The 23,393-nt window shown below is 45.6% G+C and overlaps 1 protein-coding gene across 1 annotated transcript in view; it reads right to left on the bottom strand.

The window, feature by feature from the left end:
- Positions 1 to 23,393, bottom strand: part of LOC128948757 (CUB and sushi domain-containing protein 2-like) — a 142,434-nt gene that overhangs the window by 101,243 nt on the left and 17,798 nt on the right. Inside the window, exons 6-9 of the mRNA XM_054293519.1 lie at positions 21,289 to 21,410; positions 16,278 to 16,381; positions 8,978 to 9,090; positions 2,183 to 2,365 (exon numbers count right to left, since the gene is read on the bottom strand). Coding sequence (XP_054149494.1) covers positions 2,183 to 2,365; positions 8,978 to 9,090; positions 16,278 to 16,381; positions 21,289 to 21,410 — 522 coding nt within the window. The remainder of the gene's footprint in view (positions 1 to 2,182; positions 2,366 to 8,977; positions 9,091 to 16,277; positions 16,382 to 21,288; positions 21,411 to 23,393) is intronic.

The raw sequence follows: 23,393 nt of genomic DNA, 5'->3' as shown, positions 1-23,393 counted from the left end.
ACCTGGAATTCAAACACATTTTGTCCATTTTGTGACCCCTCCTGCTCCACAATAAATCAGGAGTGAAGGTCAGGAGGGGTCTGTGAGACATTTTTCACATTTTTCCCATTGCCTGCACATTGTTTTTTTGATCCATTAATATCCCAAGAGCCACAGAGAACAGATCACACTGGAATTATTGGAACTGAAAGATTCCTGCCATGCTTTGCATGGATGGGGCTTGATTTGATCAACATCAATAATCCTTTTTAACCAAAAATCTCCTTTTTACTCTGTTACCACCCAGTCCTGCTGCCCTGAGCACAAACCACAAGTTTATCCTCATTTCAAACTCTCAGCACCAGCCTCAACCACACCAACTTGTCCAAATTCACCTGAAATTCCAAGAAATTAAAAGGAAAAACCAGCACAGGACCAGTCTAACACTTCCCACCTCCCAGGAAAAACTCCAATATTTTTTTCCTCAGCAGCACCTCCAGCTGATTTGCTTACAAATAAAAAAAACCAAACAGGAAGGGAGGGATGGCAGCTGGAAAAGGGAGGACTCAGAGGAATTGCTTCCTTTCCCCAGGTATTTCTCTGAGCTTAAATAAATATTTGAAAATAAAGGCACTGAATCCAAACTGGTTCTCCCCCTTCTCCATGACCCCCAATTTTCTCCCAACTCTCCAGACCCTCTGCAAAACCTGTTTTTTTCCCCCCCAGCTCCATCTTTTTCATGGATTAGCTCCTGTCACACCACATTTTCACTGGAATTCCACCCAGTTTGGCACCTGAACTTCTAAAAAGAACATTTTTGCTTTCTCCCTCTGCATTCTCCCCTCCCTCAACTGCATTTTCCTGGTTTTTTTCAGGTTCAGCCTCACTCCCCTGCTCCAACAAGGCCCAGATTTTAACAGAGCCAACAAAAGTAGAAAAGGAGATTTAAAAAAAGCAGAAAAGGAGATAAAAAGAAGAGTGAGGTTATCACCAGCTGGGGGAAACAGAGGGAAAACTCTGGGGAAAATTCCTGCAGGAAGGTCCTGTCAGGGCAATAAAGCAAATTGCTCAATATATCTACAGAGGACACTGAGAGCATTGAAACCCCACAGGGACTGGGCAGAACTCCCATTTCCACCCCAAAATGTGATCCTGAGTCACCACAGAGAGCAGAATATCCCAAACCTGCTGAGAATGGGGCAACAAATGTAAAACTGAGGCCCAGCAGGAGGGAGCCTGGAGAGGGTCGGATCATGAGGGAAAAAATGAGGGGGTAAAAAGAGAATTCAGGTTTAAGTTGTGAATTTGGCCGTGTCCTGTCTGTGCTGGCCACCAAGGACTTGATTTTCCCTCAGGGCAGGGCAGAGAGAGCACTGAAGAGCCCAAATCTCTCTCTACAAAGAGAATTCAAGTTTAAATCTGGAATTTGCTGGGTCCTTTCTGTGCCAAGGCCACCAAGGACTGATTTTCCCTCAGAGCAGGGCAGCACAGCCCAAATCTCTCTTTGCAAACAGAATCCATGTTTAAATTGTCAATTTGGCCGGGTCTTGTCTGTGCTGGCCACCAAGGATTTGATTTTCCCTCTGGGAAGGGAAGGGAGAGCCCAGCACAGCCCAAATCTCTCTTTGCAAAGAGAATCCAGGTTTAAATCTGGAATTTGCTGGGTCCTGTCCACCAAGGGCTGATTTTTCCCTCAGGACAAGGCAGAGAGAGCCCACCACAGCCCAAATCCATCTCTACAAAGAGACCCCAGGTTTAAATTGTGAATTTGGCCATGTCCTGTCTGTGCTGGCCACCAAGGACTTCATTTTCTCTCAGGGCAGGGAGAACCCAGCACAGCCCAAATCAATCTCTACAAACAGAATCCAGGTTTAAATTGTGAATTTGCTGGGTCCTCTCCACCTGGGGCTGATTTTTCCCTCAGGACAAGGCAGGGAGAACCAAACACAGCCCAAATCCATCTCTACAAAGAGACTCCACGTTTAAATGTGGAACTTGGCCATGCCCTGTCTGTGCTACCACCAAGGGCTGATTTTTTTCCCTCAGGACAAGGCAGGGGGAGCCCAGCACAGCCCAAATCTCCCCTGCCCTGCCCAGTGAAGACCCCAAACCTGTCCCCAAGCTGGCTGAAGGTGCCACGGGGCAGGCGCCACCACCTCGGTGTCCCCTCAGAGGGCACCCAGGGCACTGCTGACCCACTTACAAACACACACAGGTTTCTGAGCAGACCACTGGCTGCTCTTTTGGCAGGTGATGCTTTTGTGGCCCTTGAGCTCGAAGGCGGGCTGGCACTGGAAGTGCAGGGTGTCGCCGTGGCGGAAGCGGGAGCCCTCGCGGCGGCCGAAGGCGGGGACGCCGGGGTCCCCACAGCTGCCCTGGTCAATCTCTGCAACGAAAAACAACACGGGGTTGGGTGAGGGAAGGGGCTGGGAGAGAGAAAACAGAGAATTTGGGTGTGGGGAAGGGGTTGGAAGACAGAAAACAGGAATTTGGGTGTGGGGAAGAGGGTGGAAGAGAAAGAACACAGGGTCAGGGTGTTGGAAGAGGGAACAGAGAATCTGGGTGCGGGAAAGGGGCTGGAAGAGAGAAAACAGGATTTGAGTGTGGGAAGGGGTTGGAAGAAAGAATTTGGGTGTGAGGAAAGGGCTGGAAGAGAGAGAACACAAAATTTGGGTGTGGAGAAGAGGCTGGAAGAGAGAACATAGGATTGGGGTGTGGGAAGGGGCTGGAAGAGAGAAAACACAGGGTTTGGGTGTGGGGAAGGAGTTGGAAGAGAGAAAACAGAATCTGGGTGTGGGAAGGGGCTGGAAGAGAGAATTTGGGTGTGGGGAAGGGGCTGAGGCCCAGCTGGTGAAGCCCCCACAGGTTGTGGCATCCCAACCCCGATTCTCTCCTAAACCCCATTCCCATTCACACAGAGTTAATCCCTCTCTGATTTGGACTCCAAATAAACCCCAGGCACAATTTCCTGTTACCTCCTGCTCCCCTCAATCCCATTTCCAAAAGGCTCCCTGCCCTGGATCATTATTAGCTCCAAAAACTTCATTCCTTCATTCCTCCTTAGTGTTCCCACATTATTTATCTGCTCCACTCTCCTTTCCACTCCCAATCCTTTGTATTTATCCCCAAAAACTTCATTCTTTCTGAGTATTTCCACATTATTTATCTGCTGCTCAATCCTCTCCCAGTCCTCTTGGTTTTTAGCTCCAAAAACTTCATTCCTTCATTCCTCTTTAGTGTCCCCACATTATTTACCTGCTCCACTCTCCTTTCCACTCCCAATCCTTTGGATATATCCCCAAAAATTTCATTCCTCCTGAGTGTTCCCACATTGTTTATCTGCCCCACACTCCTTTGCCAATCCTCTGGTTTTTAGCCCCAAAAACTTCATTCTTTCATTCTTCCTTAGTGTTCCCACATTATTTATCTGCTCCACACTCCTCTGGTTTTTATCCCCATCATCTCTGATCAGTCTCGCTGTCTTTTTCCTCCCCGTTTCCAATTTCTTGCACCAAATTGGAAATTTCTTTTCTGACACTTCCTTTACAGAGGCAAACCACGGGAGCTGAGATTTGCATGACTCCCTCTAATATCCCAATTTGGCTGGAATAACAACAAGCACCCTCATTATTATTCTGGCTCCAGGCAACTCCACATCCAGGTGTATTTTGAGCAGAAGTCACGGAGCTTCTGCTGCATCTCGAGCTGAAAACTCACTGCTAGCTAATGAAGCATCCCCAAAATAATTTAACATAAATTAATATTAAAAGTTTTCATGAAACAGGCTGAGGTTTTTTTGCCTCTCAGTGAAAGCACATTGCCAGGATTTACAGATCTTCCTGCACACTTTCCAAATCCGACTGTTTAGGAGCTGCACTTGCACATTAGGGATGGAAAATGAAAATTTTGGGTGTTAAAGCTGCACTGAACTGTTCATTCCTCCCCTCAAAAAACGCACAAGGCCAACAGTGCTTAGCATGAAATGAAAATTCAGCTGGAAAACTCAAGGAATAGCAACGAGCTGGGATGGGAGGGAGTGGATGTGGAACATTTATCAGCGTGTCTGATGGGGACCTGGGGGCTGGGGATGCTCCCTGCTGCCACTCAGAACACCCTTGGCTGTCATCCCTTCCCTTCCACACCCTGGAACCTGGAAATGCAGTGAGCAAGTGCCAGGGATGGCAGCCCTAAAACTCCACAAGTGGAAATAAAAATTCCCATTTTGGCAGCCCCAAAATTCCACACATGGACACAAAAAATTCCCATCCTGGCAGCCCTGAAACTCCTCCACAAACGGACACAAAAAGTTCCTGCCTGACCCCATCCTGGCAGTCCCAAAATTCCACACATGAACACAAAAAATTCCCATCCTGGCAGCCCCGAAATGCCTGCACAAATGGATATTAAAAATTGCCATCTTGGCAGCCCCAAAACTTCTACACATCGACATAAAAAATTCCCATTGTGGCAGCCCTGAAATGCCCGCACAAATGGATATTAAAAATTCCCATCTTGGCAGCCCCAAAACTTCTACACACGGACACAAAAAATTCCCATTATGGCAGCACCAAAGCTCCAAAAATGGACATAAAAAGTTCCCATGATGGCAGCCCCGAATGGACGTAAAACTTCCCATCCTGGCAGCCCCAAAACTTCTATACATGGACACAAAAAATTCCTAATTTTGGCAGTCCCAAAACTCCACACACCAACACAAAAAATTTATGCCTGACCCCATCCTGGCAGCCCCAAAATTCCACACATGGACACAAAAAATTCCCATCGTGGCAGCCTCAAAACTCCACAAATGGACACAAAAAATTCCTGCCTGAGCCATGGCAGCCCCATCCTCCTGAAGGCCACGGAAGCTTCCCAGAAGGGTCAGAGATGCCAAAACCCCAGAGCCAACCCCAAATGTTTCCCTCAGCTTGGGCTGGTGGCCCTGCAGGGATGGGAATCACAGGAATTCTGCACCAAGCAGCTCCAGCTTGGGGAAAAGCAGAATTTCCAGAGCTGGAATTCCAAAGGGAACTGGGAATGTGCAGCATCAGTAAAATCAGGATGTGCTGAGGGCATCAGGAGCTCAGAAAAAATGCAGCCAAGTGAGGTAAAATCAGCATTTTGACCCTTGGATGAGAGAGAATCAAGACATCACTGCAGGGTCTCCTCCCTCCTCACCCTTTCCTGTCACTCTGCACGACCCCAACTCAAATAAGTGGGTTAAAAATGGGAGGAAAATGAGGAATTAGAGCTCCCAATTCCCACCCTCTCCTTGTCAGCAGCAGGCAAACACAGCTCGAAGGTTTCATCACCTCACAGAGGTCAGGAAATTGAATTTATTCGGCAATTCCATTTTTTGACCTGAGAAAAATCCCCTGGTTCCTGCATTTCTTTGTGTGAGGGAGTAAAATCCATAAAATATTGAGCAGGGCAGAAGTTCCATTTAAAAAAAAAAAGGAGTGATTCAAAAATATCAAAACATGTTACTTCAATAAGATTGAAACATTCCTCCTGATGAATGTTTAAAGTAAAATCACTTCCACATTAGAATAATAAAAGTCAAAACTAAACAAGAACATCCAAACCAAGTGTTTTGACATTATTGAAAGGAAACAAGTTGACATGAATCTTTCACAGCTTTCTCCATCAAATATTATTCATACAAGGGGAAATTTTTTGTCAAAACTGCATTTTCTGAGGGAAAAATGTAGCAGCAGGAATTTTGCAGAGCTCTTTGTGATGTTTGGCTGAGGGTGGTGGGTGGGAAATTGGGTGAGGAATGAGAAAAAAAACTCCCTCACACCTCCCCAAATCCAGGATGCTCCTCCCTGGGAATTCCTGTTCTTGCCTGCATCATTTCTGAAGGAAAATGAGGATTTTTCTGGGGAAAATGAGGATTTTTCTGAGGGGAAAATAAGGATTTTTCTGAGGGGAAAATGAGGATTTTTTTCTGAAGGAAAATGAGGATTTTTCTGAGGGGAAATGAGGATTTTTTTTCTGAGGGAAAATGAAGATTGTTCTGAGGGAAAATGAAGATTTTTTCTGAGGGAAAATGAGGGGTTTTCTGAGGGAAAATGAGGATTTTTGGAGCTGCCAGCAAGTCAAACTCAGTTTTCTGGAAGGGGTAGCCACAGGGTGAAGGATTTTTGAGACTGTGGAAACCCCACAAATCTCATCCCCAGCCAGGAAACACCCAGGAAAATATTTTACCTCACACACAGGTTTTGTACTTAAATGAACTTGCTTAATTAATTAATGCTTATGGTGTCAGGTAGGAATTTAGGGAGGAGGGTGTTTCTGTTGCATTTTAGTTTCTGCCTCCAAGAATGAATGAAAATGATCCCATTTTTATCTCATTCCAGCCCAAAGGATTTTACCTCACACTCAGGATTTTGTACTTAAATGACCTTGGCTTAATTAATTAATTAAAGCTAATGGTGTCAGGTAAGAATATGGAGGAATCAAGACCAGGGTGTTTTTGTTGCATTTTAGTTTCTGCCTCCAAGAATGAATGAAAATTATCCCATTTTTATCTCATTCCAGCCTAAAGGATTTTACCTTACACACAGGATTTTGTACTTAAATGACCTTGGTTTAATTAATTAAAGCTTATGCTGTCAGGTAGGAATTTAGAGGAGGGTGTTTCTGTTGCCTTTTAGTTTTTGCCTCCAAGAATGAATGAAATTGGGTGATTTGTTGGGAAAACTCCTTGCCCTGGAGCTGGTGCCTTCAACATCCATCAGGATATTCCTGCAGAATTCCCAGCCCATTCAACCTTTATTTCTTCTACTGATGAACCTGAGTTTATGCCAAGCAACAGCATAAATGTAAATGAATTTTATAAATTGCTGTGGTAAGAACAGAAACATCACAAAAAACTCCACCAAAAACCAGAACAAAGCCAAATTGTAATTCACTGTCTCATTGTTTTAATAGAAAGCCAGAAGTTCAAATTAAAACCAGATTTATGGGCGCTCCCACACTAATTTAATTTGGATTTCTGCTGGAATTGGGAAGGAGCTGAGTCAGGTCTGAGCCCCCTGCTGCAGGCAGGGGATGATTAAAAGCTGTTTATTGTCAGGGGAGTGCTGAGCAAGGCTTTGGCTGTGGAGAGCTGGAATTCAGCCCCACGGTGCTAAAGAGGCTTAGGAGCTCTGCAGGGCTGGAGGTGGAGATTTCCTCCCCTGCCCTTTGTGCTTTTCATCAAACTTTTTCATCTTACCACAGGAATTGATACAATTGATTTACCTTTATGCTCTTGCTTGGAATAAACTCCAGTTCTTCAGCAGAAGGAATAAGGATTTTATTTTTCTTTTTTTCAAACTTTGCTGGGATGAGCTGCTGCTTCCTGCAGCTCTTTTGCCAATTATCCAGGTGGGAATCCAGCCCTGGATTTATCTTATTTTAGGTTCTGCATCTCCTGCCTCACTGTTTTGTTGGTGTTGGGGTCTCTGAGGAGGCCAAGGGGTTTCCATCCCTGTTGCTCTGCTCTCCCATTAAATTAAATTTAATTTAAATTAAATGAAATTTAATGGCTTGAGTTTGTCACAAAGCAGGAGCCACAGAAGGGCTTTGAGCTCTTTTTGCCAAGGTTCCTGGTGTTTAAGCCTGGCCTAAAGCTCAGGACAGGGTTTAATGCGATGCTGGTCCTAGCAAAGCCAGGCCCAGTGCTGCACCTGCTCTGCTGTTTTTGGGTGGCAGGGAGGGGCAGGAAGGGATTTTTCCTTTTAATTCACCCCCTCCTTGCTGAGTTTCCTCTTTAGATCCTTTTTTATCTCCTTCAGGGAATCCCAGACTGGTTTGGGTTGGAAGAGGCCTTAAAGCCCATCCTGTTCCACCCCAACATGGGGTCAGAACACGCCAACACCCATGACAACAGCAAACACAAGCTTAGGCCAGACTTGAGCACTCACATTTTGCTGCATTCTGGGAAGATTTTTTTAAAAAATCCCAATATTAACTTTTATTAACCTTGATTTCACCTGAAACAGCCCAGTTTAAAGCAGCTGATACCAGAGACCTGCTGGAACCAGAGATTCCCCATTCCATCCCTTCCCACAGGCACAACCTGTTGCTGAAATTCCCATCTTTTTTCCCAATAAAACACCTGAAATGGCAATGGGACAGCCCTCACTCAGGTTGGATGGGAAAGGAAACTCTTAAGGAAAAAAATAAAAAGAAACAAACCTGCAGAGCTTTGATTTATTTAGAGGAGCTCCCTTTTCTCCCCAGTCCCTGCACCCATTTTGATTTATTTAGAGGAGCTCCCTTTTCTCCCCAATATCTGCACTGATTTTTGATTTATTTAGAGGAGCTCCCTTTTCTCCCCAATATCTGCACTGATTTTTGATTTATTTAGAGGAGCTCCCTTTTCTCCCCAGTCCCTGCACTGATTTTTGATTTATTTAGAGGAGCTCCCTTTTCTCCCCAGTCCCTGCACTGATTTTTGATTTATTTAGAGGAGCTCCCTTTTCTCCCCAGTCCCTGCACTGATTTTTGATTTATTTAGAGGAGCTCCCTTTTCTCCCCAGTCCCTGCACTGATTTTTGATTTATTTAGAGGAGCTCCCTTTTCTCCCCAGTCCCTGCACTGATTTTTGATTTATTTAGAGGAGCTCCCTTTTCTCCCCAGTCCCTGCACTGATTTTTGATTTATTTAGAGGAGCTCCCTTTTCTCCCCAGTCCCTGCACTGATTTTTGATTTATTTAGAGGAGCTCCCTTTTCTCCCCAGTCCCTGCACTGATTTTTGATTTATTTAGAGGAGCTCCCTTTTCTCCCCAGTCCCTGCACTGATTTTTGATTTATTTAGAGGAGCTCCCTTTTCTCCCCAGTCCCTGCACTGATTTTTGATTTATTTAGAGGAGCTCCCTTTTCTCCCCAGTCCCTGCACTGATTTTTGATTTATTTAGAGGAGCTCCCTTTTCTCCCCAGTCCCTGCACTCAGCTGGTCCCTGATATTTTGGGAAAAGGGGAATTGGGAGGGAGGAGCCTGGGTTACCTTCGTAGGTGGCTTTGAAGCCCAGCAGGTTGCTGACACTGTCGGTCTGGAACAGGAGCCACATCTGGTGCTGGGTGCTGACAATGAGGTCAGGGACTGTGGTGCCTGTCAGGCTGCAAAAATAAGTAAGAAAAATAAATTAAAATTATATCATATACAAAAATTAGTTAAAATAATAATTATTTAAAATATTATATGTTTATATTAATTATATATTGGTAAATTATACTGTTATTAAATTATATATTATAGTAATAAAATATTGTTAGCATTATAAAATTAATAGTAACAATATGATAATATAAAGACATAATAATATAATATATTAAACTATAATATTATTAAATTATATATTAATTGAAATAAAGTATAGCATAACATAATATTACATAATACAACATAATATAACATAATATAAAATATAATTATAATGATTAATTAATTAATAATTAATATAAATAACAACATATTACATAATTGATAATATGATAATATAATAAAGATATAATAAAAATACATAATATAATGTAAAATATTATATAATTATAAATAATATATAAATATTGTATGATTATAAAAATATAATAGAATACATAATAATAGAATAAAAACAGCCTCAAAGTGGCCTCAGATTCACCACCCTCAAATAAAGGACTCTGCAGGAGAAGGAAATGCCAAACTAATTAAGAATCACCCCAAAAACCTGGGAGATTTTGGAGCCTGGTGAAAATCCTTCCATGTTCAGTCTTGCCCCACCACCCTCAGTGCAATAATTACAATTCCCTGCTGTTGTTGGATCAGATCACCCAGCAGCCAAAGGAATCGTTTCCCTGCTCGCTGAGGCAAACATCAGCAAACAAATCAAATTCCCAGGAGCCAAAGTGAGCCCTGAGTGACTGAATCCCCTGAACTGCCCTCGCAGCAGTTTGCAGGGGCACAGAAAATGACTTTCCATCCGTTCCCTGCTCCATTGCTGCACTGAGAGAAGTTTCTAGGAAAGGAAAAAAAGCACACAGAGTGTCGGAATCCAGAACATTCCTCTGGCTGCCCTGGGTCGTTCCAGACACTGGCAGGGGGCACAGAGACCTTGGCACGGAGTCACAAACACCTGAGCCTTTGATTTTAGCCCATGGAAACAATTACCAACTTTGTGAAGATTTAAAAGCCACAAGAGTTTGAGTAGAATGATAGTGAATTTATCACAGGGTGAATATGTAGAATTTTAAAGTTTTTAGAATGGGGGTTCAAGAGGCAAGATGGAGGAATCTGGGTGTGATCTGTCCTTCTCCTTCTTCTTCTTGGCCTCAATCTTCTACTGTGATATCGGCACTTTTAGATTGGTTTAAGGTAGAAGCTCACTGTCTAACATAGGTGATAGGTATTGGAAAGTAATTGTAAATAAAGTACACATAGTTCTTAGTATAAAAAGCTAACACCAATCCAAGGGCAGGGACTGCGCCACAACCTGACCTGCCAGACAGATAAGGAAAAATAAACAGCCTTGAGAAGGAGAACCAAGGAATCCTGACTTCTTCTTGGGTCTCAGGGTGGGGAAAAAGAGACTTTCCAACACCTTGGGGTCATCTCAACAGCAGAGACCTCATCACCAGCAGGAGCCCCAAATGGGCTGAAAACCCTGTGAGCCTTTGAGAATCCAAACGTGCTGAACACCCCTGAGAATCCAAACGTGCAGAACACCCCATGGCCCCTGAGAAGTGCCACTAATCCCAGCAGGATCAGGGCTCTGCCTTCCCCTCAGCATCCTCCCAGGAGGGCTGAGATTGAGGGAAATATCATTGGTATCTCCCCCTATTAACGAGGCTCATTCAGCCTCTGGGATTAATCACCTCAGCACAGCTACAGAGCTTTATCCCCCACACCCACAGGAGCATCTTTGGCACAGGCAGATGGAGCTCAGCTCCTGCCTCCCTTCCCAGGAGCAGCGTTTGCGTGGGTGGGATGATTATTCCAGGAGCAGGGCTCTTGTGTTGCCTGTGTTTAATGTTGTGATTATCCTGTTTCTGCTCAGGTATTATCTGCGAGAAATTCAGAAATTAACAGCAAGTGGAGAGGGGTGAGAGGGTTTTTTTTTTTTTTTTATCTTTTCTGCAGGGTTTAAATAAATCCCAATCGATGTGTTCAGCTCTGGGTTGGGTCTGGCCCCAGCTACAATAGCAGCACTTGAAAGGCTCCTGGATAAAAGTAAACTCAGCAGAAGGGGACAGGGAATTGGTGGAGCAGAGGGATGTGAGGCTGATAAAGGGACAGGAGCCAGGCTGGGAATGTTCAGCCTGGAGAAGGAAAGGTTGAGCGGAGCCCTCACAGCTCCTGTCAGCACCAGGAACTGCAGTGCAGGACAAGGGGGAATGAACTCAAACTGGGAAAAGGGGAGAATTGGGTGGGATTTTGGGAAAAAATTGCTCCTGACAGAGGAGGGATGTGAAGCTGATAAAGGGACAGAAGCCAGGCTGGGGGAGTTGGGAATGTTCAGCCTGGAGAAGGAAAGGTTGAGTGGAGCCCTCACAGCAGCTTCAGGAACTGCAGTGCAGGACAAGGGGGAATGAACTCAAACTGGGAAAAGGGGAGAATTGGGTGAGATTTGGGGGAGAAATTGCTCCTGCCAGAGGAGGGATGTGATCCAGGTTGGGAGAGTTGGGAATGCTCAGCCTGGAGAAGGAAAGATCAGTGGAGCCCTCACAGCAGCTTCAGGAACTGCAGTGCCAGGACAAGGGGGAAGGGATTCAAAGTGGAAAAGGGGAGAATTGGGTGGGATTTGGGGGAGAAATTGCTCCTGCCAGAGGAGGGATGTGAGGCTCACAAAGGGACAGGATCCAGGCTGGGAATGTTCAGCCTGGAGAAGGGAAAGTTGAGTGGAGCCTCCTCAGCATCCTGGGAGCTGCAGGAGAACTGGAGAGGGACTCAGCACCAGGAACTGCAGGGCCAGGACAAATTCTAACTGGAAAAGGGGAGAATTGGGTAGGATTTGGGGAAGAAATTGCTCCTGCCAGAGGAGGGATGCGATCCAAGCTGGGAGAATTGGGAATGTTTAGCCTGGATTAGGGAATGTTGAGTGGAGCCCTCACAGCTCCTGCCAGGAGAGCTGGAGAGGGACTCAGTACCAGAACTGCAGTGCCAGGACAAGGGGGAATGGATTCAAAGTGGAAAATTGGAGAATTGGGTGGGATTTTGGTGTTACAGCGCCTGAGTGGGTCGCTGCTGGTGAGAGAGACGATGAATTTTGTTTCTTGATCAGAAGGCTGGATTTATTGATATATGATATAAAATACATTATGACTATACTAAATAGAATAAAGAGAGAAGTTTGCAGATGCTGCTAAGCTAAGAATAGAAAGAAAGAATCCAAAACAAAGTTGTGCCCAGGGACTCGGTCCCCTGGCTTGCTCTTGTGATTGGCCCTCAATTATAAACATACAAACATGAGCCAATCAAGGTGTCCCTGTTACATTCCACAGCAGCTGATAACAATTGTTTACATTCTTCTTCTGGGGCCCTCAGCTTCCCAGAAAATGCAGAAATCTGAAAGAAAGGATTTCTGTGAAAAAATGTCTGCGACAATTTTGGGGAGGAATTCCTGGCTGTGAGGGTGGGCAGGCCCTGGCATAGGGTGCCCAGAGAAGCTGTGGCTGCCCCTGGATCCCTGGCAGGGCCCAAGGCCAGGCTGGACAGGCTTGGAGCAGCCTGGGACAGTGGAAGGTGTCCCTGTCATGGCTGGATGAGCTTTAAGGTCCTTCTACCCCAAACCATCCCAGGATTCTGTGTCACCCCTCAGTGCAGGTGACATCAACTCCGCTCCCTGCCAGGTTCCAGCTCCTCTCCAGGACAGGGATCTCAGGGAAATGGGGCCTCCCTGGGCATCACAGACCTGTCCTGCCCATCCAGGCCCTGTCCCTGTCCCTCACAGGCCCCAGGGACAGGGACACCATGCCCAGGCTCTGAACCTAGAGTGGTTTTTGTTTTGTTTTTCCTGCAATCACAATCCCAGCCAAGCTCTGCCCCCCCCTCTGCTCTGATTTCCCTGACCTGCAGCAGGATTTTATTGATCTCAGGGTGCTGTTAAATGAAGAAGTGATCTTGTTTTAGTGCCTGTTTTGCATCCCAGAGATGTTCAGGAGTGTTATTGTTGATTCTCAGTTTATTTATTGAAGCAGCAGCCAGGCAGGAATGAGGAACACTCCAAGAGGAAAAAAAACACCAGGAAAAGGAGCTTCAAAGCTTTCTGCATCTTTTGCCACCCCACTTTGAACAAGCTGGGGTGGGGGATTGATTTGAGTCCTTGTTAATTCAGAAAATTAAATTCCTACAGCCTAAAAATCTGTTCTGCTCCCATTTTCATTTGGGAATGAGCCTGGAAAAAATCCTTCCCAGCTCAGTTTGGGGTGGAATTTGCTGCTCTGCATCTCCCCTCAAGTGCATTCCTTGATTGGGAAGGCAGCAGGGCTGAGCTCCTCAACAACCAAGGAAAAAAATTGGAATTATTGCCTTTGACAGGAGTTGCTGCATTTTGATTCTTCCAAAGAAACCTCACTTTGTATCCAGGTATTATTCCTGAATAATCCAGCTAAGAGTGGGCAGAAAACTCTGGGAAAAGTGATCCATGGATTTTCAAGCACATTAATTAGCACTGTGGTCCTCACAACGCTCTCCCATTTCATTACTTTTCAATTCATCCTCCCAGATTATTAAAAATAAAAATATATCCCAGGAAGGATTAGCAGCAGGAATTTACTGAAAACTTCCTGGGAAAAGATTCCAGGCACTGCACTTTGCTCAGTCTCACATATTCCAAATTTGCATCAGCACCACCTGGCCAGGTGCATTCCTGCAGGACAGAATTGGGGAATTGGTAGTCACATATAAAGCACAGAGGGGACAATTTTCTGTCCCCAAAGTAACAGAAAACCACTTAAAAAAACTCTAAAACCCTAAAAGTAAACCTTAAAGCCCTAAAACTGGATCCCTGCATCCCAAGCCCACAACCTCACCTGGCCAGGTGCATTCCCACAGGAGAAAATTGGGGAATTGGTATTCACACGTGAAGCACAGAAAAGAAAATTTTCTGTCCCCAAAGTGACAAAAAACCACTTAAAAAAGCCCTAAAACCACTGGATCCCTGTGTGCCAAGCCCTCAGCTGCACCTGGCCAGGTACATTCCCTCAGGAGAAAATTGGGGTATTGGAACTCACACATTTAGCACAGATGGGACAATTTTCTGCCCCCAAAGTGACAAAAAAACACTTAAAAAAAGCCCTAAACCCACTGGATCCTGGCATATCAAGCCCTCCAGCCTCACCTGGGCAGGTGCATTCTGCTACTCACGCATACAGCACAGAGGGAACAATTTAAGGAAATCCAATTTTCTGTCCCCAAAGTGACAACCAGCCCCAAACCCACCAGATCCCTGCATGCCAAGCCATGCAGGTACAGGTGCATTCCTGCAGGGGGGAATTGGAACTCACACATAAAGCTCAGAGGGGACAATTTTCTGTCCCCAAAGTGACAGAAAACCACTAAAAAAAAAAGCCCCAAAACCACTGGATCCCTGCAGCCCCACCTGGCCAGGTGCATTTTGGTACTCACACATAAAGCACAGATGGGACAATTTAAGGAAATCCAATTTTCTGTCCCAAAAGTGACAACCAGCCCCAAAACCCACTGGATCCCTGCATCCTAAACCCTCAGCCCCACCTGGCCAGGTGCATTCCTGCAGGAGAAAACTGGGGAATTGGAATTCACACATAAAGCTCAGAGGGGACAATTTTCTGTCCCCAAAGTGACAGAAAACCACCAAAAAAAATATCCCTAAACCCACTGGATTCTGGCATCCCAAGCCCTCAGCCCCACCTGGCCAGGTGCAATCCTGCAGGATGGTACTCACACATAAAGCACAGATAGGACAATTTAAGGAAATCCAACTTTCTGTCCCAAAAGTGACAACCAGCCCCAAACCCACTGGATCCCTGCATCCTAAACCCTCAGCCCCACCTGGCCAGGTGCATTCCTGCAGGAGAGAATTGGTACTGACACCTAGTGCACAGAGGGGACAATTCTCTGTCCCCAAAGTGACAGAAAACCACTGAAAAAAAGCCCTAAACCCACTGGATCCTGGCATATCAAGCCCTCCAGCCTCACCTGGGCAGGTGCATTCTGCTACTCACACATAAAGCACAGAGGGAACAATTTAAGGAAATCCAATTTTCTGTCCCCAAAGTGACAACCAGCCCCAAACCCACCAGATCCCTGCATGCCAAGCCATGCAGGTACAGGTGCATTCCTGCAGGGGGGAATTGGAACTCACACATAAAGCTCAGAGGGGACAATTTTCTGTCCCCAAAGTGACAGAAAACCACTAAAAAAAAAGCCCCAAAACCACTGGATCCCTGCAGCCCCAGGCCAGGTGCATTTTGGGACTCACACATAAAGCACAGATGGGACAATTTAAGGAAATCCAAATTTCTGTCCCCAAAGTGACAACCAGCCCCAAAACCCACTGGATCCCTGCATCCTAAACCCTCAGCCCCACCTGGCCAGGTGCATTCTGGTACTCTCACATAAAGCACAGATGGGACAATTTAAGGAAATCCAATTTTCTGTCCCAAAAGTGACAACCAGCCCCAAACCCACTGGATCCCTGCATCCTAAACCCTCAGCCCCACCTGGCCAGGTGCATTCCTGCAGGAGAAAACTGGGGAATTGGAATTCACACATAAAGCTCAGAGGGGACAATTTTCTGTCCCCAAAGTGACAGAAAACCACCAAAAAAAATATCCCTAGACCCACTGGATTCTGGCATCCCAAGCCCTCAGCCCCACCTGGCCAGGTGCAATCCTGCAGGATGGTACTCACACATAAAGCACGGATAGGACAATTTAAGGAAATCCAATTTTCTGTCCCAAAAGTGACAACCAGCCCCAAACCCACTGGATCCCTGCATCCTAAACCCTCAGCCCCACCTGGCCAGGTGCATTCCTGCAGGAGAGAATTGGTACTGACACCTAGTGCACAGAGGGGACAATTCTCTGTCCCCAAAGTGACAGAAAACCACTGAAAAAAAGCCCTAAACCCACTGGATCCTGGCATATCAAGCCCTCCAGCCTCACCTGGGCAGGTGCATTCTGCCACTCACACACAAAGCACAGAGGGAACAATTTAAGGAAATCCAATTTTCTGTCCCCAAAGTGACAACCAGCCCCAAAACCCACTGGATCCCTGCATCCTAAACCCTCAGCCCCACCTGGCCAGGTGCAATCCCACAAGAGGGAATTGAGGAATTGGTACTCACACATAGAGCACGGATTTCTGGTCTCCGACCTGGCCTCCATCCCCCACTGTCAGGGTGTCGTAGCCTCTCTCCAGCTCGAACTCCTCGAAGGTGAGTTTGATCACCTGCCAAAGACACAATTAACACAATTAATTCATCAATTAACACCAAGCCCTGCTCGTGGATCCCGCAGCAGCTCCCAAGAGCATCGAAATCTCCAAAACATCCCAAAAAGTTGGGTGGTTTTTCTTGGTTTTTTGTTAGGTTTTTTTGGGTTTTTTGGGGTTTTTTTGGTTTTTTTTTTCTCTGAAATCTGGAAATGTAATTAATTTAATTTAATTATTTAATGATTTATATTTATTGATGATTTATATTTATTGATGATTTTTGTTAAAGAGCCAGGGAGCCACCAACACCCCAAACCTGGATCTGCTGAAGTAACAGAACAGCAGCTCATGCAGTTCTAACCTGAAGCTTTACAAGCTTGTATTTATTTACCTATTTTCCTTTTTCTTTTTTTGAACATTGTATTTATTTATCCATTTTCCTGGTTTTTTTGTTATTGTGTTTTTTTGCGTATTTTTGGTTTTTTTTAATATTGTGTTTATTTACCCATTTTATTTATTTACCCATTTTCCTGGTTTGTTTTTTTAAATATTGTGTTTATTTACCCACTTTATTTATTTACCCATTTTCCTGGGTTTTTTTTTAATATTGTATTTATTTATCCATTTTCCTGGTTTGTTTTTTTTAATATTGTATTTATTTACCCATTTCCTGGTTTGTTTTTGTGTTGAATATTGTATTTATTTCCCCATTTCCTGTTTTTTTATTTTTTAAATATTGTATTTATTTACCTATTTTCCTGGGTTTTTTTGCTCTGAAAGTTGGAAATGCAATAATTTAATTAAATTATTTACTGATTTGTTAAAGAGCCAGAGAGCCACAGAACCCCCAAACCTGGAACCGCTAAAGTGACAGCAAAGCCAGGAAAATGGGAAAATGAGATGAAACTCCTGATTCCGAAGTGATTGGAAGTTCAGTCACATTTTGAGGAGAAAAATCCACAATAATTCACTCCAGCGGCTCTAACCTGAAGCTTTCCAAGCTCATTCCTCATTTCCCTGCCCTCAGGGTCCAGAATTTCCCTCTCCTTTTGGGATAAATCATCCCCTTCTCCCTCCATCAGCTTGGACGTGGCTTTTTTTGGGAATAACCCCAGGAGAAACCTCAACCAGCAACATCCATTGTGTCAAAAAAAAGGCCAGAAATAGCTTTTATGCAAATTCCCCAATTATCATATGCATTTCTCAGCTCCCCAGAGATTTCTTTTCCCCACTGTGGTTGGAATTAATTCCCAAAGCACCAGGGCCCAGCTAAAAAAACCCCAGAATATTCCCAAAAGAGGTTTTGATGTCCCCAATCTGCAGTGGAAAAAAATCCCAATTTGTCAGTGAGGAGGCCTCAGCCCTGTGGATGCAAAATTCCCAATTTTGAGGGGAAAATTGTAAATTTGGAGGGGATTTTGGGGCTCAGTGGGTCTCAGGCTCTTTTTTTAACAAATATAGAGCAGAAGACTTGCAAATAATTCCTAAATTCAGCTCCCTGCTTCTTCCAAAGCTCCATGGAGCAGGAGCTGATCAAAAAACCACTGAGACCATGAAAAGATTACAAAAAAAAAAATTACAAAATATTCTTTCCAAGTATTTTATGGGAATTATTGGAAGTAATTCATCCCAAATCCTTCCCTCAGCCAGGAAATGCTGGGATCATCCATGAGGGACAAGCAGGGAGAGCTGTGACCTTCCCAAAGGATTTGGTGCTTTCCTCCCAACCCTCCCTGCTCCAGGAGAGCTTTTCCCAACCTGGAAATTAAAGTTTCTACCATGAAACACCTAAAACCAAAAGAATCCCTTCAAAAAGTGACATTAATTGAATTAATTAAAGCTATTTATCATTTCAAAGGCAATGGGATCTCCTCTTCCAGCTGACAAATTTCCATATTTCTGGGGATGATGGAGCAGAACCTGCGGTTCCTTGGTGGGAAATCCTAAAATTAATGGATTTGACCAATTCCAATCTCCTTTAGGATTTAGGAAAGCAGGGAGAGCTGTGGCCTTCCCACAGGGGTTGCTGATTTTTTCTTCCCTGCTTCAGGAGAGGTTTTCCCTCCCTGTAAACGACACTGAAACACCTAAACCCAAGAAAAATCCCTCAAAACCTGACATTAATTGAATTAATTAAAGCTGTTTATCATTTCAAAGGCAAAGGCAATGGGATCTCCTCTCACAGCTCAAAAATTTCCAAATTTCAGTGCAGGATGGAGCAGAACCTGCAGTTCCTTGTGCTGTGGAATCTCTGATCCAAGCTGGGAAATCTTAAAATTAATGCATTTGACCAATTCCAATCTCCTTTAAGATTTAGGAAAGCAGGGAGAGCTGTGGACTTCCCAAAGGATTTGGTGCTTTTCTTCCTTGCTTTAGGTTTTCCCTCCCTGTAAACGACACTGAAACACCCAAACACCTCAAAAAATCCTTCAAAAATTGACATTAATTGAATTAATTAAAGCTATTTATCATTTCAAAGGCAAAGGGATCTCCTCTCACAGCTGACAAATTTCCGTATTTCTGTGGATGACAGAGCAGAACCTGCAGTTCCTTGTTGGGAAATCTGAAAATGGATGGATTTGACCAATTCCAATCTCATTTATGTACAGGTATGACAGCCCTGGCCTGGGAATGATCAATCCCTGTCCATTTTCCCCTGGCAATGGGAATTGTTTGGTGCCCTCACAGCTTTTTCCAGTCTCACCCCATTACAAGGAGAGCCAGGGCTCATATTTAAATTTAAACCAGTGCAAAAATGTCAATAAATTCACAATGCTGCATAAATAGCATGAGATAGACCCAAACCTCACTCCTCTGCCCTTGGGGGCTGAAATCCTGCTGGATAAAGGGGAAAAAATTGGGAAAAATCAGCATTCCTGGCACAGCCTCCCTGCCCCGATGAGCTGGGCACCTCCCCACACCAGATATCAAAGGGGCTTCGATTGCAAATAATTACACTCACTTTTAATTACAACCCTGAACTAAACGAGCCTTCAGCAGGGAGGGAAGGGCAGGGATTTCAGGACAGCTGGGAAAACACAGGGAAGAGTGTGTGGGGACAGAAACTGAGCCTGGGGGGCTGAAAAAACCCCGAATGTGAGAGCGAGGAGGGGCTGGAAAAGGTTTCCCTCTGGATCCCAAAGTGGAAAGGGCTTGGAGCAACCTGGGATAGTGGAGGGGTCTGGATGTGTTTAAAGTGTCTGGATGTGTTTGAAAGTGTCTGGATGAGTTTGGATGTGTCTGGAAGTATCTGCATGAGTTTGGAAGCGTCTGGATGAGTTTGGAAATGTCTGGGTGAGTCTGAACATGTCTGGAAGTATCTGGATGAGTTTGGAAGTGTCTGGATGTGTTTGGATGAGTCTGGATGTGTCAGGAATTGTCTGCATTTGTTTGGATGTATCTCGATGTGCATGGGTATGTTTGGAGGTGTCTGGATTTGTCTGGATGTTCCTGGATGTCCTTGGATGTGTCTGGAAGTATTTGGAAGCATCTGGATGTGTCTGGATCTGTTTGGAAGTGTCTGGATGTCTCTGGATGTTTTGGAAGTGTTTGGATGGGCCTGGAGGTGTCTGGAATTGTTTGGACGTGTCTGGAATTGTCTGGAAGCACAGCTACCTTTCAGGGGTTGTGGAGGGTGATGAGGTGACCCCTGAGTGTCCCTTTGTCCAGGCTGAGCTCCCTCAGTGGTTCCTCAAAGGGTTTGTGTTCCCCAGCTCAAGAATCCCAACATCCCTCCCAAACTGAGGGCCCAGAAGCACAAGCACCTCTCAGGAAGGTGATGAGGGCACCCCTAAGCCTCCTTTTGTCCAGGACAAACACCCCCAACTCCCTCCGGGGTTCCTCACAGGGTTTGTGCTCCCAGCCCCTCTGATCAGCTCAAGAGTCCCAAAATCCTCCCAAACTGAGAGTCCAGAAGCACAGGCACCTTTCAGGAGCTGCAGAGAGTGATGAGGGCACCCCTGAGCCTCCTTTTGTCCCTCAGTGGTTCCTCACAGGGTTTGTGTTCCCAGCCTCTCTGGATGAGCTCCCAATGTCCTTTGCAAGCTGAGGGCCCAGAAGCAAGGGAACCTTTCAGGGCTGTGGAGGGTGATGAGGTGACCCCTCTGAGGGTTTCTGAACCCCTCTGGATGAGCTCAAGAGTCCCAACATCCTTCCCAAACTGAGGGCCCAGAAGCACAGCCACCTTTCAGGAGCTTTGGAGGGTGATGAGGTCACCCCTGAGTCTCCTTCTGTCCAGGCCAGCTCCCTCAGTGGCTCCTCACTCAGGGGTTGTGGAGGGTGATGAGGTGACCCCCGAGTGTCCATCTGTCCAGGCCAAGCCCCCCAGTTCCCTCAGTGGTTCCTCACTCAGGGGTTGTTCAGGGTGACGAGGTGACCGCCGAGTGTCCATCTGTCCAGGCCAAGCCCCCCAGTTCCCTCAGTGGTTCCTCACTCAGGGGTTGTTCAGGGTGACGAGGTGACCCTCGAGTGTCCATCTGTCCAGGCCAAGCCCCCCAGTTCCCTCAGTGGCTCCTCACTCAGGGGTTGTGGAGGGTGATGAGGTGACCCCCAAGTGTCCATCTGTCCAGGCCAAGCCCCCCAGCTCCCTCAGTGGTTCCTCACTCAGGGGTTGTTCAGGGTGACGAGGTGACCGCCGAGTGTCCATCTGTCCAGGCCAAGCCCCCCAGCACCCTCAGTGCTTCCTCACTCAGGGGTTGTGCAGGGTGACGGGGTGACCCCTGAGTGTCCGTCTGTCCAGCCAAGCCCCCCAGCTCCCTCAGTGGCTCCTCACTCAGGGGTTGTGCAGGGTGACGAGGTGACCCCCGAGTGTCCATCTGTCCAGGCCAAGCCCCCCAGCTCCCTCAGTGCTTCCTCACTCAGGGGTTGTGCAGGGTGACGGGGTGACCCCTGAGTGTCCGTCTGTCCAGCCAAGCCCCCCAGCTCACCTTGGCGGGGTTGAGGGCGGTGATGACCCACACGCAGTAGGCGTTGTTGTCGTACTGCACGGGGTAGTTGGGGGACGTGATGACGCCGCTGGGCCCGCGCAGGTACGTGTCACACATCCTGGCTGGGGACACAAACGGGGACACTCAGCGCTGCTGGGGGGGCAGGAGGAGGGATGAGCTTGGGATGGAGGTGGGAGGAGGTGGAAAAGGGAAGAGGGGGGAAAAAATGGAGAAGTTGGTGTTTTCACGGCCTACACTGCTCCTTTTTTACACCCGGGTGGTGAAAATGAGGGGTTTCTCTGTGAGGAGTGGGGCCATCAACCCTTGATCCCAAAAACCCCTGATCCCATCAAACCTTGACCCCATCAATCACTGATCTCATCAAACCCCGATCCCATCAATCACTGACCCCACCAAGCCCCAATCCTAATAGTCCCTGATCCCATCAAACCCTGATCCTATAAAACCTCTGATCCCATCAATGCCTGATGCCAACAATCTCTAATCCCATCAACCTCTGATCCCAACAAACCCTGATTTCACCCAAACCTGATCCCAACAATCCGTGATCCCAACAACCTCTGATCCCATAAAATCCTGATCCCATCAATCCCTGATCTCACCCAAACCTGATCCCATCAATGCCTGATGCCATCAAACCCTGATCCCATCAAACCCAGATCCCAACAACCCTGTCTCACCCAAATCTAATCCCAACAACCTCCGATCCCATCAACCTCTGATCCCATCAAACCTAATTCCCCAACAATCCATGATCCCAACAACCCCAAACCCATAAAACCCTGATGCCAGCAACTCCTGAACCAACCCAAACCTGATCCAAATAATTCCTGATCTGAACAAACCCTGATCCCAAAAACCCCTGATCCCAGCAAACCCTGATCTCACCCAAACCTGATCCCAACAACTCCTGATCATACCCAAATATGATCCCAACAAACCCCAATCCCATCAACCCATGATCCCAACAAACCCTGATCCCACCAAACCCCAATTCCATCAATCCTTGTTCCCACTTCCCCTCAGACCAACACCCAACTCTCTATGCTCACATTGATTTATTTCCTTTTTTCCCCTCACAAAAACCCTTCCCCATCCAGGCCAGGAATGACACAACTCCTTCCTGATGTTCCCAAAAAACCCCATTCCCTTTCTTCCTGCACATCAAACCCCCAAAACACTGCACAGCCAGGATTTATTAGGTCATTATTAAGTATTTATCAGCTGGTTTCCTTCTGTGGGCTCAGAACTAAGGTGGCAACTCAGCTCTGCATCTTCAAAACACCTCAGGTAAAGGAAAAACTGGAAAAAGTGCTTAAGCAGGGAAAATTTTGCCTGTGGAATGCCTTTGATGTAATATTTAGCTGAAATATTCCACAAAAAAAAGGTGGGGAAAAACATCCTGGTTCTGGAAATAGCCTCTGCTGTGATAGAGCCTCAAAATTAATTTATTGTTGAAGTTTATTTATTTATTTAAATGTATTATTTAATTTTGGAGATGTATTTGCATTTTTGGAGTCTGCAAAGGTTTTTTTTCTTTGTAAAATACAGAAAATCATCTCCTGGCCAAGCTGTGGGAAGAGAACTTTCCCCCAAAGTTTTCTCACTGGAGATTAAAAAATTATTGAAGCCCAAGGGGTTAAAATCTGTGACTGACTGGAGAATTTGAGAGAAACACAATTTTAAAAAATGGCACAAACTGGGAGAAAAATTGGCAGAAAGCTGAAATAAAATTGAAACTTTTTAAATAGAAAAAAAAACCCCAAAATATGAAAGTCAGCAGCTAAAAAAATTAAGTTGATTCACAGAAACAGAATAATGCTGGCAAATCCTTTCTTATCTCTTGTGGGAGGACACCATAAATTTCCTTTACAGTGTCACATATTTATGCCAAATATCCTCTTACACTGATTCAATTTATTCCAGGCTTGTTTCAAGAATTACATGGGATTCCAAAGCCTTGAAAAAATCTGCAGATGAAATTAAAGAAAAAAAGAACCGGGGGAAAAAAAACCCTATTTATGATTTTAAGAGCTTTAAAGGGATTCAATTAAAAATATTACAAGTTGTTCTTTATTAGCATT

The sequence above is a fragment of the Melozone crissalis genome, unplaced genomic scaffold (genome assembly GCF_028551555.1).
Source record: "Melozone crissalis strain CALT ecotype California unplaced genomic scaffold, PUWL_Pcris_2 ptg000156l_1, whole genome shotgun sequence".
In the NCBI taxonomy this organism is placed as follows: Eukaryota; Metazoa; Chordata; class Aves; order Passeriformes; family Passerellidae; genus Melozone; species Melozone crissalis.
This window is presented reverse-complemented; position numbering and strand designations above follow the sequence as displayed.